Here is a 16,044-nt window from a genome sequence, read left to right as displayed (position 1 = left end):
ATCTGTTGGTTTTATTACTTTTGAAGTAAATTAAGTCCTTTAGTCATGTGTTCCTATGACTGTTCTAAAGATTAACAAGCTGGCAGTAGTTTTGCACTGGTATAGGTTTGTCACTGCTAACCTTAAGCAGAACTCTGTGTTGCTCTGGCTAATGTTTGCCTAGAGAGAGTTGGGTTGAGAACGTGCTGTGGGGATGCTCTGCTCTTCTCTCTGTTTGTACATCAGGGAGCTGCAGCTTTGCTTCTGCTTAGGCAGCTGCAACATGAGTAGCATAAGGAGTAGTAACCAGTGTGGTTTCTGAATGTATTATGAGTTTTGACATAACATAACAAATGTGGCTGACTCCCAAAATACAGAGCAGTAATTAAATGCTACAGGGGGAATGGTATGAAGAATTGCAGTTGTTACCACGTATTTCAGATGAAATGTGCATACTGAAACCTGTCTTATCTAATTTAGAGAAAGGTTAAATGATGTATATAATATTTTTCTCCCTTAATAAAATGTCATTTTTGTTGGTAGATTTTTTTTTGTTGTTGTTCTACAGAGGTTAAATTAGAGCTTTCCCAGAAAGAGCTTTTTCTGATTAGTTAGGTATTATACACTACTCTTGTATCAGAAAGTGTCCTCTTCCTCCCATCCTATCTACCATTAGAGCTGAATTGCATAAACTATAATTTACTGATTGAACAAGTTGAAGCAAGATTGTATTTTGGAATAACTTTAAAGTCTTACAGCTGGATAACTCTAGGGGACAGTAGCTTTTGTTTGCTACTTTCTTGCCTTTCTTTAGTTTGCTGCAGTCTGCTTCCCTTAGTTCCTTGCTTTCCTGCTTTTTCAAAAGATAGGCATATGCAGTCCCATGCAATTGCAGGTGCATTGTCAGGATCTCTAAACTGTGGTATAAGTTTGTTTGCACTTATCAAGATAAAACATTGGTAAGATGGTTCCTGCTTTGAATTCCATGCTTAATAATTAAATACAATTCCTTTTTCAATATGTAAAGGATTAAAAGCATCACATTCACAAACACTGAGCCTTTTCTTCTCAGGTAGGACTCTTTGCTTGTGAGAGGAGAAAGTCACTTTCAGTGTATGAGAAAGTACTCTCTGAATACAGATCTATTGTGATGGTTCTCTAACTTTTACCTAATGATTTTCATCAGGAATTGAATTAGTCTGACCTGAGCTCTGCTGAAGTGAGTTGGTATAACTACATTAAAGACTGGAAATGTTTCAGTGTACATCAGCAGAGACCTGAGCCATGAGATTCTCAGCGGGATAGTGCTTTGTTTTTCCCCGATATCTTCAATTGGATCTAAACACCTTTTGTAAAACTCGGAACATTCTTATGTAGTACAAAAACCCTGCTCAAGAAGCTATGCCATAGTATTTTTGGACTGCTGCTTGGTTGTTTTTTAGAAGCAGCTTGCACAAAAACTATTCTACGTCAAATTCCTTTGAGAGCAGGAAGAGTTTATCTAAATGAAAGAGAGACGTAGAATTATTAAGGTGTGAGAGAGGATATGAGGAAAGGTGTGATGGCAGGGAGAGCAAGTGCAGTGAGTTGGAAATGTTTGGAGGAGGGTGCAGTCAACTGAATCAACAAAAGAAAAGCCCAAGGTCAAATCTGAAGACAGCAGGTGCCTACCACAGAAACCACTGCCACTCTAGTTCTGCTGGCATCGAATGCCTTCTCTTCCCTAGTCCCACCGAAGAATTACCTCTCAGATTTGGCAACATGGAGGAATTTACTGCTTCTTTGGGTGGCATAATAGAAAGTTGTGCGGATCACGTAATTTGCAGCTGCTCTTGTTATGTGTTGTTCTTGTAAGTTTGGATGTTTCACAGCATTCTTTTTTTGGGAGCTGAGACATTTGGATTTTTATGTCTTTTGTTATGTGCCATGCACAGATTTGTTAGTCTTTAGAAGAATTCCTTCCTAAAGTGATATTTTTTTTTTCCTTCTCCTCAGCTTTACAATGAAGAAATTCTTGATCTGTTTGATACCACACGTGATATCGATGCAAAGAATAAAAAATCAAATATTAAAATACATGAAGATTCAGCAGGAGGAATTTATACAGTGGGTGTTACAACCCGAACTGTGAATGGAGAATCGGAGGTGATAATTGAAAATAAATTACTCTGTAGCATACCAAATATATTCTAAAAATGTTGTCTTTATGTTTTGATGGGCATTTAAAAATAGAGGTTATGCTTGCTAGTATCTGCCTCTTGGACAATTTAAGTGTGAAACCTAGCTAAATTTTTTATTTTCTTAATTTCTGTAGTCTTGAATCTGGTAAGTGTCTGATATTAAGTGCATGCTACATTCATTTAAAGCTAGGAATAGGCTTTTGTTAATAATATAGTTCTGCTGGGAGAGAAAATTTTGGCCATGTAGTAAATCTGATCTTCCACATCTTATATATGTTACTTTTCCTGACTGATATGAAATGAACTGCTGTCCATATGCATTGCAAATCTTAATACAAATGTTACCGTGCTCCACGTTTTTATATAAAAGGTACAAAACCCATACATCTGTTGCTACAGGTCAATGAAGATAGCTATGTTACTATCAGCGGACAGTAATAAGAAGCATACAAAGATATAAGGATTTTCTTTCAGGAATCACAGAAAATACTTTTAGTTTGCTTATTTAAGAATCTTTGTGCTTTTTTGGCTTGTAGGAATTCATAGCAAAGAGAAAAGGTTTAATTGTATATCTGAAACAATAAGTGTTATAGGAACACGTTTTCTTTAACCAGCAAGCAATGCAATGTACTTCTTGTCTGTTTTCTAGATGATGCAGTGCTTGAAGCTGGGAGCTTTGTCTCGAACCACTGCCAGCACTCAGATGAATGTTCAGAGCTCACGGTCACATGCTATCTTTACTATACACTTATGTCAAACCAGAGTCTGTCCTGCATTTAATGCTGTATGTATTTTTTTCTGTTATTAAACCTATCTTTAGTAGCCATTTTTCAAAATGGGGAAAATTTTGGCAGCCACTGCTATTTGAATTGTACTTAATAAGGATGCTACAGTCATCATAATGCTCGATGAATTTGCTAAGCATTATAATAATTTGATTTAATCTGTGCATATGTAACCATCCTCTAGCCAGAGGCAACCATAAACTGCAGCCTCTTACGTGAACCTGCCTATTTTCCTCTAGCATTTTCTACGGTCTTTTGTTGCGACATACACAGGCGAGAAAGTTAAAATGTAATTTGTCTTTAATTGGGAAAGCACTTTTAAGTGTCTTAGCAGTTAGTGGGTTTAAACTTGCAGTCAGCTAACTGAACTGCTTGGATATTTCAGAGTAAGTTTTTTGTTGATATCCAATAAGGCACAAGTGGAAAAGCATTAAATTCCAAGCCTTAGTGTATTTATTTTAAATAGATATATATTTGGGGTGCAGGTATTCTGTTAAGTCTATGTGCTTAGCTTGAAATTTAAATTATGAATGAACATGGCGCTGTTCTGTAGAAGTCGTTAGTTGCTCTTTGTGTATCTTGTAAAGAGGAAAGTTCTGAATAAATCCAAATTACTGAAAACTATGGTACTTTCAGGGGGACTTGATTATTCTTAAGGTAACAAAATTTTTAAATATTAAATAATGTCTAGCTTGCATTTTACCCATAGGCATGTGGAACAGTGAACTGGATTTTCAGTTCTTCTTGGTGGGGTTGCCTTTTTTTTTAATACTACAAATAATCATTTGCAGGCAAAATGAGGGTCCCTTCCTGGTCCTTTGTGGTATGTAGACCTGCTTTATACACGTGCTAAAAACACTTCTTCCTGCTTTCCATGCTGAAACTGTGGATCTGGTGGTGTGGTCAGCTGTCTTCACTCGGGAGGAACTGGCATCACACTCAGAGCCCAGGCAGGGCACCTCAGTCACTGTGTGGTGACACTGTCTGCTTGGAGGTTTTTGATGAAAACTGTCTATGGAGAGTGAGATAAGTCATCTTGGAGCCTCATTTCCTGGAGGCTGTTGGCACAGCAGTTCCTTGTGCTGATGCACTCACAGCCTTCCACATCAGCTGAGCCACTTGCAGGACTGTTGTCTCGCTCTGCCTTTTTTCTTACAGAGGCTTGTGTTAGAGGAATAGGTAGCCACCTTCTGCCTTATGTCAAACTGTTTTGTTTCTCCTTTACTTGGAAGATATGCACAAGATAATTTGACTCCCTGGAGCTATGTGTTTCTATATCCTTAATCTGTGAAGACAGCACCCTCTTCTTTCCCTGTGGAGTTTAGGAGAGTAGAGGACAGACCTGATGTTGGCCTCTGAACACTCCTAGAATCTAAATTAATACAAGCTATTATTGGGTGGTCAGGGTAGATCTAGCTCAAGTTTCTGTAGACAAGAGTTTTGGGAGACCTTTGTTACCAGGGCAACGCAGTTTCTCGTTCTCGGATGACAGCGCTGGCTGTGTCCCTTCTGTGCACAGTGGCTGGTGCCCAGTGCTGGCAGGCAGCCAGGGCTGCAGTGCACAGTCACACTGCTCCTTGAGCTCTGTTCACATAATCCATGCTTCTTAGAAGTTTCTAGATGTACATTTCACTTGCTAAATAAACGAGAGTGACAGGGTGCATTAATCATTACTTTGAGGGCTGGGAGTGAGAGTCAGGGTAAACATCAGAATAACAGAAATAATGATTTCTGGTCTTGTGGAAGTAGCACAATTCCTGTTCTCTTCTGTAACTGCGGCTAAAGGAGGCCACTTTAGAAGCATGAAATATTTCACTACCATGAGAATGGTTTGGTCTGCAGAGACCTGCATTATCCCTTGCAGTAGTGAAGGGAGCCGTGGGCTAGCTGAGCAAGGCCATTACCACAGAATGAATACCTGAGGGTTTGTGGTTTTGTTTTGATTTTTTTTTAAACAAAACCCAGAACAATCTGCCTTACTGCCTTACTAACAATAAAACTTGTTATTTGGGCTGTGAGAGTATGTTATAAATCCATACACTCATTACGTGCTTATTATGTGACACCATGACAAGTTAGTAGAAGTTGCCCTGCATTGGATATCTTACCAGAAAGGTCAAGAAGTGAGTGATTTAAAGATTTTTCTTATTGTCGCTTTCCTGACAACAAATCTAACTACACTTAGAGTAAAATAAAACTCCACAGTATATGGGACAGATACACTAATCGGCAGGAAAAAAGTTCGGGATTATCTAACGAAAAAGGATAATTTTGTTGCTGTGCTTTGGGACATGAAGTGGAAAGAGGCTGAGGCTGTGGTACCTGCCCCTAGTGCAGTGTGTTCCTGGGGAGACTCCCTGGAGCCTCTCATGGAGTGCCAGTCATTACAGCTTACCTGGGGGAGGAAGGTGGAAGAGAGAAAGGAACCTTTTCTTCCTCCTACTGTCCTTATTTTCTGGTCAAATCAGAAGTGCTAGTGGATTACTGACTGCTAGGAAAAATGCCATTAAAAATGGCTTCAAACAATAATTCCTAAAGGAAGTTGAAGAATCATGCCACAGGAAAGGATGATGGGGTTTAGAGTGGTATAAAATAAAAATATCTTTCAGTTATTTGGCAGGTTTATGAACTAAGTGGCTCTTGTAATTTTTTGGGGTAATAATGTAATTAAAGTTTTGTTTTTTTAAAATCAGTTTTGTTTGACAATTGATGCAAGACTTGCATTTCTGAAGGGAACAAGGTTTGTTGCCCACCTTGCTCCAGACTTGTATACTTTAATGTATGTATCCCTCCATTTCTACATCAAGAAACAATGGTATCTCATACTTAAAGTAATTTGTATTCACATGCATCTAGAGCTGGGTCTTCAAGAATGTTAGTATATATGATTAAAATGGAGATAGTATTTTGAAACATACTGTTGTTAGAATGAATAAGGAGATGGTCATGACAAAGAAGGTAGTCTTGTAATTAATTGTTGATTGAACTTTGCAAATGTTAATACGAAAGATCTTACCAAGCCTTTTGGGTTCTCCTTTACTTCAGGATAATGCCACTGATAACAGGATAATATCTGAATCTTCTGAGATGAATGAATATGAAACTCTTACTGCCAAGTTTCATTTTGTCGATCTGGCGGGATCTGAAAGGTTAAAGCGAACAGGAGCTACAGGAGAAAGGGCAAAAGAAGGCATTTCCATCAACTGTGGACTAGTAAGACTATACAAATATACAACATAGTGTAAAACAACCCTAGGCAAAACACTTTGAAGTAGGAATAAAATTTATAATTTATAGCATCACTATTTTTTTCTTGTCTATGTACTGGCTCTCTATAGTTTTTTATTAACTGTAACAAATGTTTTACTTAACATTTACTAAACTGCACTGAAAAGTAGAGCTGGTTGATTATCAGTGATTATAGATATCAGTGATATCAGAGATTATAATTTCATTCCTTTGTTTTGAGCTGTTAGGCTGTGTGGAAGCTCTGTGCAATTCTCTTTTTAAGACACAAAATACATGTCTATTTTATATGTGAAAACATGTCTTTTGTTGTGGGCTAGTGTGCAGTACCAGGGAGGTATTCTGTAATTAGAACTTGCATAGTGATTCTCTTGCCATCATGACAGTTGTTATTTTCTGTAGTTATTCTGCTTATATTATATGGAAGAGAAAGAGAATTCAGTTCAATTTCATCATTAACATAAGCGCAAAGCCAACAGGAATTTGATGATTTAGATGACATAGATGTATCCTTAACAAATAGGATACAAAATGCATGAAGGTGAAAATCAGTGTGATAAAAATATTATATGGCTGCAAAACTTTAATTTACAGTAAAGTCCAGCCCTCAGTTTTGTGAAACAGACTGAGAGTGCTTTAAACCCTTAAAAGCAAGCAGCCACAGCATGGGGTGTGCCTGCAGTTCTCCAGCTGCTGGGCACAGCCAGACCATTCCCAGTCCAAGAACTGGCAGGACAGGGCGCCACCTGGAGCCATGTTTTTCAGTTTGGCAAATGAGTGAAGTGTGTGCAGTTGCACATTAAAAATAATTCCACAGCCAAATGCTAGCTTGTTTATAAACATGAATTAGACCCTCTTAGCAATGAAACAGGATGGTCCCGGACTACATAATTTCAAGCCTCAAATGCTTACATCTTCAGACATTTTTTATTTAATATCTGTAGAGGTAGTATATTCTGGTTTTTTTCATATAAATGCCCCATATTTTATTCTAAATGTAGCATAAAGCAGATGGATAAAATTAATTTGTAGCCCCTGCTAGAAATAGAGATCAACTTTTATCATCATAAAAAGTAAATGTTTGTTAGATATGAAGTATTTCTAACTTCAGTTTGTGACTGAGATATCAATAGACAGTGCATAAAATTGTGCTAAACACTTAGCATTTGCAGGTACTAGCCTGCAAGTCATCTGATGCACTGTTGATAACACAGAAGTTTCTACATGTCTACTGTAAAATGTAAAAATCTGCAGAAATATTTTTATCTTAACTTCCATGAGTATATTCATTTTCTCACAATATGCTGACCCCGGTTTATACTGTTTTTGAAATAAAACTACTCAGGAACTGATTCTGACTTCTGCATTACATGATTTGGTGTCTTATAGCTGGCACTTGGCAATGTAATAAGTGCATTGGGAGATAAAAGTAAGAAGGCAACTCATGTACCATACAGAGATTCAAAGCTTACAAGGCTGCTTCAAGACTCTCTTGGGGGAAACAGGTATGAAAATTGGAACACTTTATGTATTTTATTGTGAATGAGCATGAATGAGTTTATAATCTTCAGAAAGTAAAATAAACATTAAATAACAACAAAAATAACCACTGGAGGAAGGTTCTGAAGATAAATTGCTGTTGTGACAAAAATGTTGTCAATTCAGGGGAAAAGATTTTGAAAGAGGATTTTTGCTTTGTTCTTTTCAGTGCTGTTATAATTTTACTAGATATGAGTTGAGGTACTTAGAACTTGCCATTTCCAGACATGTTCTTTCCACGAAGACATGTTTAGCTTGTAGATAGTATAAATGGTAAATTTTGTTTACAGCATATTTTAAAGCTGCGATGAGTTTCTGATTTAGAGTTGTGGGTGATTTTGGTCTTTGGTTTTGTTTTGTTTTGGTTTTTTGTAAGTGTATTGTTTGCTCTGACTGCCATGCACAGGAACTTGGAGTCAGCTTGCCACTGGCACTGCCATCTCTTTAAGGGTTATATATTTCAAGCCATGGTGTATCTGTCCAGTTATCTGATGTTGGTTTGTAGCCTAATAAAAACAAACTAGTGTATCACCAGGGTTGTTGGTATGAACCTGTCTTTATATATTCTCCATATATACAATGAAGAGAAGTTATGGCCTATGAAGGCTTTATCTAAGAAAGCATGGACAAATTTATAAATAATAATAATACAAATTTTGTATCTGTAATGTTAACATGTCCAAATAGAAGAGCGACCATAGCTGAGTATATTTTGGTAGGGTAAGTATCTTATTGCTCTATGTGATTCAATATGCCTGGCTCTTATATTTAGGAGGGTAGGCAGTTTTCTGAGCATTTCACAAAGGTATACGGAGAAGTGGAAGGAAATTCTTGAATCGTTGCTCTGGTCTTCAGAGAGAGAACTTTAATAACACCTTGAAGCACTGCAGTGTGAGGAAAAGCAGAGCCAGACAAAATAAGTAAAATAAAGGCTAGAATTTTCAGAAGTATATAAGGGCAAAAGAAACTCAAAAATTATGAAAAAATCAGCAGAAAGCAAGAGCATAGCTCTTCTGCTTCACTAAATTTATGTCAAATACACCAGCTAGTGAGCAATTTTTCAAACCACTTCTAAAATCTCACTTTGTGGAAGCATTATTTGACTCCAAAATATTTTTTTATTTTACAGCTCCGCTGCTCCCCCTCCTGTTCTTCAGGAGAAATTGCAGAGTTTAGCGTACGGTGGTGTCGGGTTTAACCCCGGCCACCAGCCAAGCTCCACACAGCTGCTTGCTCACTACCCCTGGTGGGATGGGGGAGAAAATTGGAAGGGTAAAAGTTGAGGGTTTGAGATAGTTTACTAGATAAAGCAAAAGTCATGTATGCAAGCAAAGCAAAAACAAGAGAATCACTCACCACTTCCCATGGGCAGGCAGGTATTCAGCCATCCCCAGGAAATTAGGGCTTCAGCCTGTGTAGTGGTGACTTAGGAAGACAAATATTATCACTCTGAAAGTCCCCCTCTTCCTCCACCTTTATAAGCTGAGAATGATGCCGTATGGTCTGGAATATCCCTTGGGTCAGTTGGGGTCAGCTGTCCTGGCTGTGTCCCTTCCAACTCCTTGTGCATCCCCGGCCTCCTTGCTGGTGAGAAGTGTGCAAGCACTGCTCAGCAGTAACTGAAACATATCTGCATTAAGGACGCATAGTAGGTGATTTCAGCACAAGTCCAAAACAGCACATACCAGCTACAATGAAGAAAATCAGGTCTATCCCAGCCCAAACCAGTACAAATATACAGATAGCAAATGCTACCCTAGAACATTTTTGATGATAGTTGTATATTTTCTTTCTGTTTCTTTGTGGCTGATGTTAAATGCGTGGATGCTCCCCTCCCCTTGTTTTTTATGTATGTGAGACTTCTCAAATCAGTACTTTATTGTTGAGGAAGAGGGTTTTATATATATATATATATACACACATAAACACATTTTGCGTGGTTTCTTATCCCTGCTTTGGCAACCAAAATGTGTGAGAAGCTAAATTTTAACAAATATGCAGTTTTTCTTCCAGGGAATCGTATTTAGATTTCTTTTAACCTGTTCTGCAGCCTTCCAAATTCCACCTTAGGTATTACAGTCCAGATTACTGTTTCTCTCTTTAAAAATATGTATCAAAAATGTACTAGTAGTGATTTGGGTTAGACTGTAGTAAGTCCTGAGTTAACAATGATAAAAGCACTGTACTATTCTCACCATAATCCTCATTTTAAGTATAATGCTGTAACAGTTCTGAAGCAGCATTTAAATATTAATGTTTCTTGAATTATTCAATAAAGAATATAGAGCATTGGTGTTTTAAAACGAATTTTATAGTGTATAATATGAAAAATAAGAACTTTCATAACTTCAGGAGCTGGGAGAGCAGTTTAAAGAAGTGGTAAAATAAAGGGAGTAGAACAGCTTTAAGAAATCCTGATCCATTACACAATTCAGATAGGAAAGTGGAGTTCAAGTTGTTCAGTTTTCAAGATGGAGACATAGCAGAACCAGTCCTCTGGGGTGTAGAAATGTAAGCTCATTCTCAACTGAAAACAGAAGTATTCCTCATGTCAGAATTAAAAAATTGTTCTTAATCCTGCATACTCTTGTCTTGAGGACTAAACTCAGTTTAGAGAACTGACACAAAGATACCAGCAAGGGCTGAGGAAGAATTGCTGAAACGGAATGTTTTTTTTAGTCTCAGGCTAGTTACTCTTTCTAGTTTAGTTTCCCAGTGGGTGTGGTGAGGGTAACTGTTTGCCTCACAGAGGGTTGCAGGGATTCATTTGTTTATCGCAGTCTAAAATTATAGAAAGTGAAGATCAGAATCTAGTCTGCCTGATGTAGATATTGCTCATTTGCCCTGGAGACAGTGCACTCTTCCTAATGCTTCACCTAAGCTGTGATATACAATGGAGAAGCAAGCTCCTTTAAAGCCTGGAGGGGCATACTCAGTCCATCAAATGCAGATGTTTAGCCCTGTCTGTTGAGAATTTAGGCCATGTATGCACCTTCAGAGTGATCTGCAGCTAGAATTCTGGTTCTGACCCCTCTAGGCTCTTCTCATCTAATGTGAAGTGAGTATGCTCCAGGGAGTGTGAGAAGGGACCTATTAGATGATGAAACCACTTGGTTGGAATGAAAAATTGTTCTGCTTTTTTTCTGCTTTTGTCCCACCTGAGGTAGACAATAGGTACATTAGGCATATATGGACACCCAAGAGGAGCATTTGGGCAACCTGCAGATGAAGTAGGTAGGCACCTCAGGAATTACAATAGGCAGTCCTGATGGTGGCATGGTCCAAATCACTGTATAGGAATTTAGGCTGATCTTAAGTTCCTAAATCTCAGTTTATGTAGGATTAGGCAAAGTGAATGTAATTTGAAAAATATTTCTGGAAACTGCTCAGCAGTAACTAAAACATATCTGCATTAAGGACACATATTGGGTGTTTTCAGCACAAATCCAAAACAGCCTGCACTAGCTACTATGAAGAACAGCCTGCACTAACTACTATGAAGAAAATACCCCAGCCCAAACCAGCCCAAATGTACAGATAGCAAATGCTACCCCAGAATATTTTCAATGATACTTGTATATATTCTTCGTGCCTCCTGACTGATGTTAAACGTGTGGAACACTTGATGACCTAGTATCTCCTACACTATGCTAGGGTGATGCAAGATGTAATAGTGCTGACCTTTGTGGTTCACAGTCTGCTGCGAGTTAGATCAAGAAGTATTTTCACAAATGTTATGAAGTTGCTATTCTTGTTTCACCTTCTACCTCAAGACCTGTTGGCTTCTCTCTATTTTCTTTGTGTAATGCTGATTTGTGTTTTTTAACTTCTAGTCAAACCCTCATGATAGCGTGTGTAAGCCCTTCAGATCGAGACTTCATGGAAACTTTGAACACATTAAAGTATGCCAATCGGGCACGGAACATCAAGAACAAGGTGATGGTTAATCAGGATAGAGCTAGTCAACAAATAAATGCTTTGCGCAGTGAGATTGCACGGCTACAGATGGAACTCATGGAATACAAAACAGTAAGTTTGCCCTCTTAGGATTTCTTCTGCTTTAAAATGCTTATAATTTCACAGCTTGTTTTTCTGTTGACTACTTCCACTTCATACACGTTTGAATACCAACCTTGACGTAAACAACACTTCTAATTCCAATGATTACCAGATATTTTTAGAAAACTTAGATTATGTCCCCAAAGAAAAGATACATCAGCAAATGCCAATGATGTTAACAGATGCTGCATGCTGTTTGCATTTTGAAAGGCAAAAATTGACCTTGCCATGTTCAACAATGAGAAACAATCACCTCCAAAGCAAAAATGACCACAACTTAGACTGATGTGTTAAGTGAATGTGTACAGTTCCTGTGTATTGCTTTTGAAAACTTACTAGATTACTAAAACAATGTGTTTTAAAAATAAAGTTTTATATAAGGAAAATACTCATACTACACAATGTTTTATTTCTTCCTGAAAGTTTAAACAAATAATGGTTTCTGCAATAAATGTTACCAAAGAGTGTTGTACTCCTTTGTTATTCTTGAGATAGTATCCTGATTTGATAGAGTTGTCTTCTCATTTCTTAACCTCTTCAAGAACTTGTATTTCAGACTAAGATGGAGTTACACAGAACCCAAATGCTAAGGTGTTGTCCAACTACCAATGTTTTGAAAACTATCCATTTATCAATGTTCTGAACTTTATGAGAGAAGATTATCTTTTGCTCTGAGCATCTATTTAGAATTTCAAATAATCTGTGGACTGCCTTTACTAAATTAAAATTTTGTCACATGTAGGTCAGCCCTTTACTGGTAATAAAATACTTTTACTTTCTTAAAGGGTAAAAGGATTATAGATGAAGAAGGCGTTGAAAGCATCAATGACATGTTTCATGAAAATGCGATGCTGCAAACAGAAAACAACAACCTGCGTGTTAGAATTAAAGCAATGCAAGAGACTATCGACGCACTTAGAGCCAGAATAACGCAGCTTATGAGTGATCAGGCCAACCAAGTGCTAGCCAGAACAGGTATGCTGTGGGTGTGATGTGCGTAAACTGCTTCATAAGTTCATGAACTTTAATCCAGTATATGCTCTTGCTTCATGGATCCCTTGGAATGAAGTGATGCCTTTGTATCAGTAATGTAGGACCTGCTTTGGCAGGAATAGACCCTCATCTGATTATTTCTTCTGTTTCTGGAGATTTCTGTTAGTAGTTGGGTACCCTGATTTGACCATTCATTTAGGACTACGAGCAACATGAGATATGACATAATACCTTTGGATAGGAATTATTTATATGCTTAGCCCCATATGAACTTACGTATTTTGCTTTGGATGGGGACCTAAACAAAGATGGGTGAATGTTGGCTTGCTTGTCACCTCATAGAATAATCAACCAATTGACTTACCATGACTGCATTGGTTTTTTTTGTGCATGGTTTGTCAGGTTACTTTTGATTTATGCATTGTTAAAATGTGCTAATGTGGCAAACAAATGAAATAGAAAAGGTTAATGGTAATCACATGATGATCATATGACAGAGGAACCAAAGACTTAATTCAGTTTAAGCAGGAAAGATATTATACAAATCAGATAAGATCTTAATGGGTAACCCATGTGACTGTTTATCTTTGCTGGTACCTTGTGCCTAGTAGCTGTATTCAGATATTTATATTGTTACCATCCTTCCTTAATCTTTCTCTTCCCCTCATTACCTCTTTCTCTCTGTCCTTCAAAGGAGAAGGAAATGAAGAAATTAGCAACATGATTCATAATTATATCAAGGAAATTGAAGATCTCAGGTATTTGCCTAAATATTTGAACAATTTTTATTAAAAATAAACCCAAAACACTAGAAGTGCTAGCAAGTAAATGCTTCACCTGTTTTCCTCTGTGGGGATTACTTTAGTAAAGTGGTCCTTCAGCTTCTAAGACCATCTGGTGTTGCTCTTGGCTACAAAAATGTAAAATGTTAAAGATGAAACTGACAATAGAAATGAGACTAAGATGTTGCCTAAATAATGATGATGACTTGATATTGTTGCACAAAGGACAGCAAAACTTTGAACAATTATTTAATAACTTTATAACCTTGTGTATAAATGATAGTACTGAGAAATTATGTGTAATTTAATGTTAAAAAGGGCCCCTGCTTTCATTTTAAATTTAAAAAAAAACCTCTAAATATTTTAGATATTTTTATTTATCTATTTCTTGGACACATATCATGCAAAAAAATTATCTGGCCTATCCCCACTAAGTGCTAGAGCTTTTGTATGGCATTCATGTAACATGTATATACATAAAGCATATGCAGATATGTATGTGTACATATATGTGTGTATGTTCATACAGACATTTGTATTTTCATGTATTCCGAAGGAAATGTGTTGAAGGTACAGATGCTAAAGAGTGTACATTTCATGTATAGGCAATACTTGTAATTCATGGTCTAATTTTTTTTTTTTTTTATTAAGAGCAAAATTATTAGAAAGTGAAGCAGTGAATGAAAATCTTCGGCGCAACTTGTCAAGAGCTTCATCAAGAGCCGCATATTTTGGTGGACCATCAGCATTTTCTGCTTCTATGCTTTCTTCAGAGAAAGAGACAATGGAAATTCTAGATATAGCCAAGAAAGATCTAGAAAAGCTGAAAAAAAAAGAAAGGAAAAAGAAAAAGAGGTGGTGTACAAATTATAATGCTATTTCTTTTCTCTTTATTAGTAAAGAGGTGTATTTTTTAACGATTAATTTATTGTTATTGTCTGGGTTTGGACTCTAAACTGCTGTTCCTTCAAACCCTTTTACGCATTGAAGTTATAGATGTTTTTCTTTTGCATCTTTTCTTCCAGTGAAGTATGCAGTATTTGTAGAATTAATGTCTCTGTGATAATGAATTTTTATATATAATTATGCACAATGGTAAAAGCACAGGTGCTCTCCATAGATTTTGATATTTTAAAATTTTTTTTAAAGGCATTTGAAATTCAACAGAAGTTTTAAAAAAAATTATAAACTTTTTTTCAACTCTGTCAAAATTGAAATCGCTTTCTGAAGAAAAGATATTCTGAATAGCTGGGAATTCTTGGGGGATTCTTGGAATGGCTTCTTTTGCTTTATCTTCTGCTTCTATGAATGTTTTTAATTTGAGGTTTCCTAATTCTCTGCAACATCATGCTTTGCTGTTTTGCTGTCCAACTTCTCATCTACTAAAATCCTCATAGACAATGACATAAATGCCTGTTCAGACAGCAGTTAATACAACAAGGCTTTGTTTGTGTACTCAGAGACTTTGATTTCATTAAAAATCTCACCCTTTTATCTGAATTTTCCCCATGCTTCTAATATATTACTCTTTCTTATAATGGTCCTTCAGACTTCTACAAGTTCAGAGTAAAACTAAATACAGTAAAACTAATACCGTCCAAGTATAAAGTAGGTTCTATATCTGTAAATCCATTCACCACACAAATGTCTGATACTTGTAGAGAACACTCATTTTAACAACAATTCGATTTTTCATTTGCATATTATTTTTCAGGAAGCTCTTATACTTTTATGGGGATTTTGATGGATTTTGTCTCATGTTTGTAGGAACTTGAGGGCAAGATGGAAGTATTAAATAAAATCAACTGAATGTTCTGGCCTCTCTTAGGCCAAGCACTTCAATATGACCTGTAACTATAAATGCAGGAACAAAGAGTTTTGATTTTGTATGTTTTAACACATTTTAAAATCAAGCATGCATTTAACTACATGCTTAGATAGAGCCTCAGGTTTTAGGTTGGGGCCTGAATATTAGATAGAAGACAGGATTGTGTCTGTATAAAGGTTACTAGATACATTGAGTAATATCTCTTATTGTAAGAGATTATGATTTAAAAAAAAATTTTTTTTGAAAGTTATACTATACGTACAGTAGTAAGTAAAACAAATGGTTGTTCATTTTGTTTTCTTTTGTTTTTTTTTTTCTGAAAGAAATTTCTGCATCTAGTCAAACTTGCTCATACCAGGACAATCATCTTGTGATGGGGTAGCCAAGTAGTCTGATCCAGAAGTATTGACTACTTACCATAAACTATTTTTGCTATCTGTTTTCAATCCTAGCAGTATAGAATTAGAGAACCATAGAAAAATTTAAGTTTGAAGAGATCTCTTTATGGTCCAGTCTCTGTCTTAAAGTGGGTCTTGCATTCTGTAGAATAGGATCATAATCTTCAAAGTGCTGGTGAGGTTTGAATCTATATACTGGCCTATCTGCAGACTGCTTTGCAATAAATAATTATAAATTTCTGAGGTGCATATGTT

General features: G+C 36.7%; 1 protein-coding gene across 9 annotated transcripts in view; it reads left to right on the top strand.

Annotated features, from left to right (window-relative positions):
- KIF21A (kinesin family member 21A) overlaps nt 1-16,044 on the top strand; it is an 88,113-nt gene that overhangs the window by 34,757 nt on the left and 37,312 nt on the right. For all 9 annotated transcript variants that reach the window (XM_039379419.1, XM_039379418.1, XM_039379416.1 and 6 more), the window contains exons 4-11: nt 1,975-2,124; nt 2,809-2,943; nt 5,990-6,157; nt 7,580-7,695; nt 11,563-11,758; nt 12,574-12,763; nt 13,476-13,539; nt 14,215-14,418. In XM_039379419.1, coding sequence (XP_039235353.1) covers nt 1,975-2,124; nt 2,809-2,943; nt 5,990-6,157; nt 7,580-7,695; nt 11,563-11,758; nt 12,574-12,763; nt 13,476-13,539; nt 14,215-14,418 — 1,223 coding nt within the window. The remainder of the gene's footprint in view (nt 1-1,974; nt 2,125-2,808; nt 2,944-5,989; nt 6,158-7,579; nt 7,696-11,562; nt 11,759-12,573; nt 12,764-13,475; nt 13,540-14,214; nt 14,419-16,044) is intronic.

This window comes from Pipra filicauda, unplaced genomic scaffold (assembly GCF_003945595.2).
Source record: "Pipra filicauda isolate LSUMZ 115617 unplaced genomic scaffold, ASM394559v2 scaffold167_size3244652_pilon, whole genome shotgun sequence".
NCBI classification, from domain to species: Eukaryota; Metazoa; Chordata; class Aves; order Passeriformes; family Pipridae; genus Pipra; species Pipra filicauda.
Note: the sequence above shows the minus strand (reverse complement) of the source record. Positions and strands in the feature narration are given on the sequence as shown.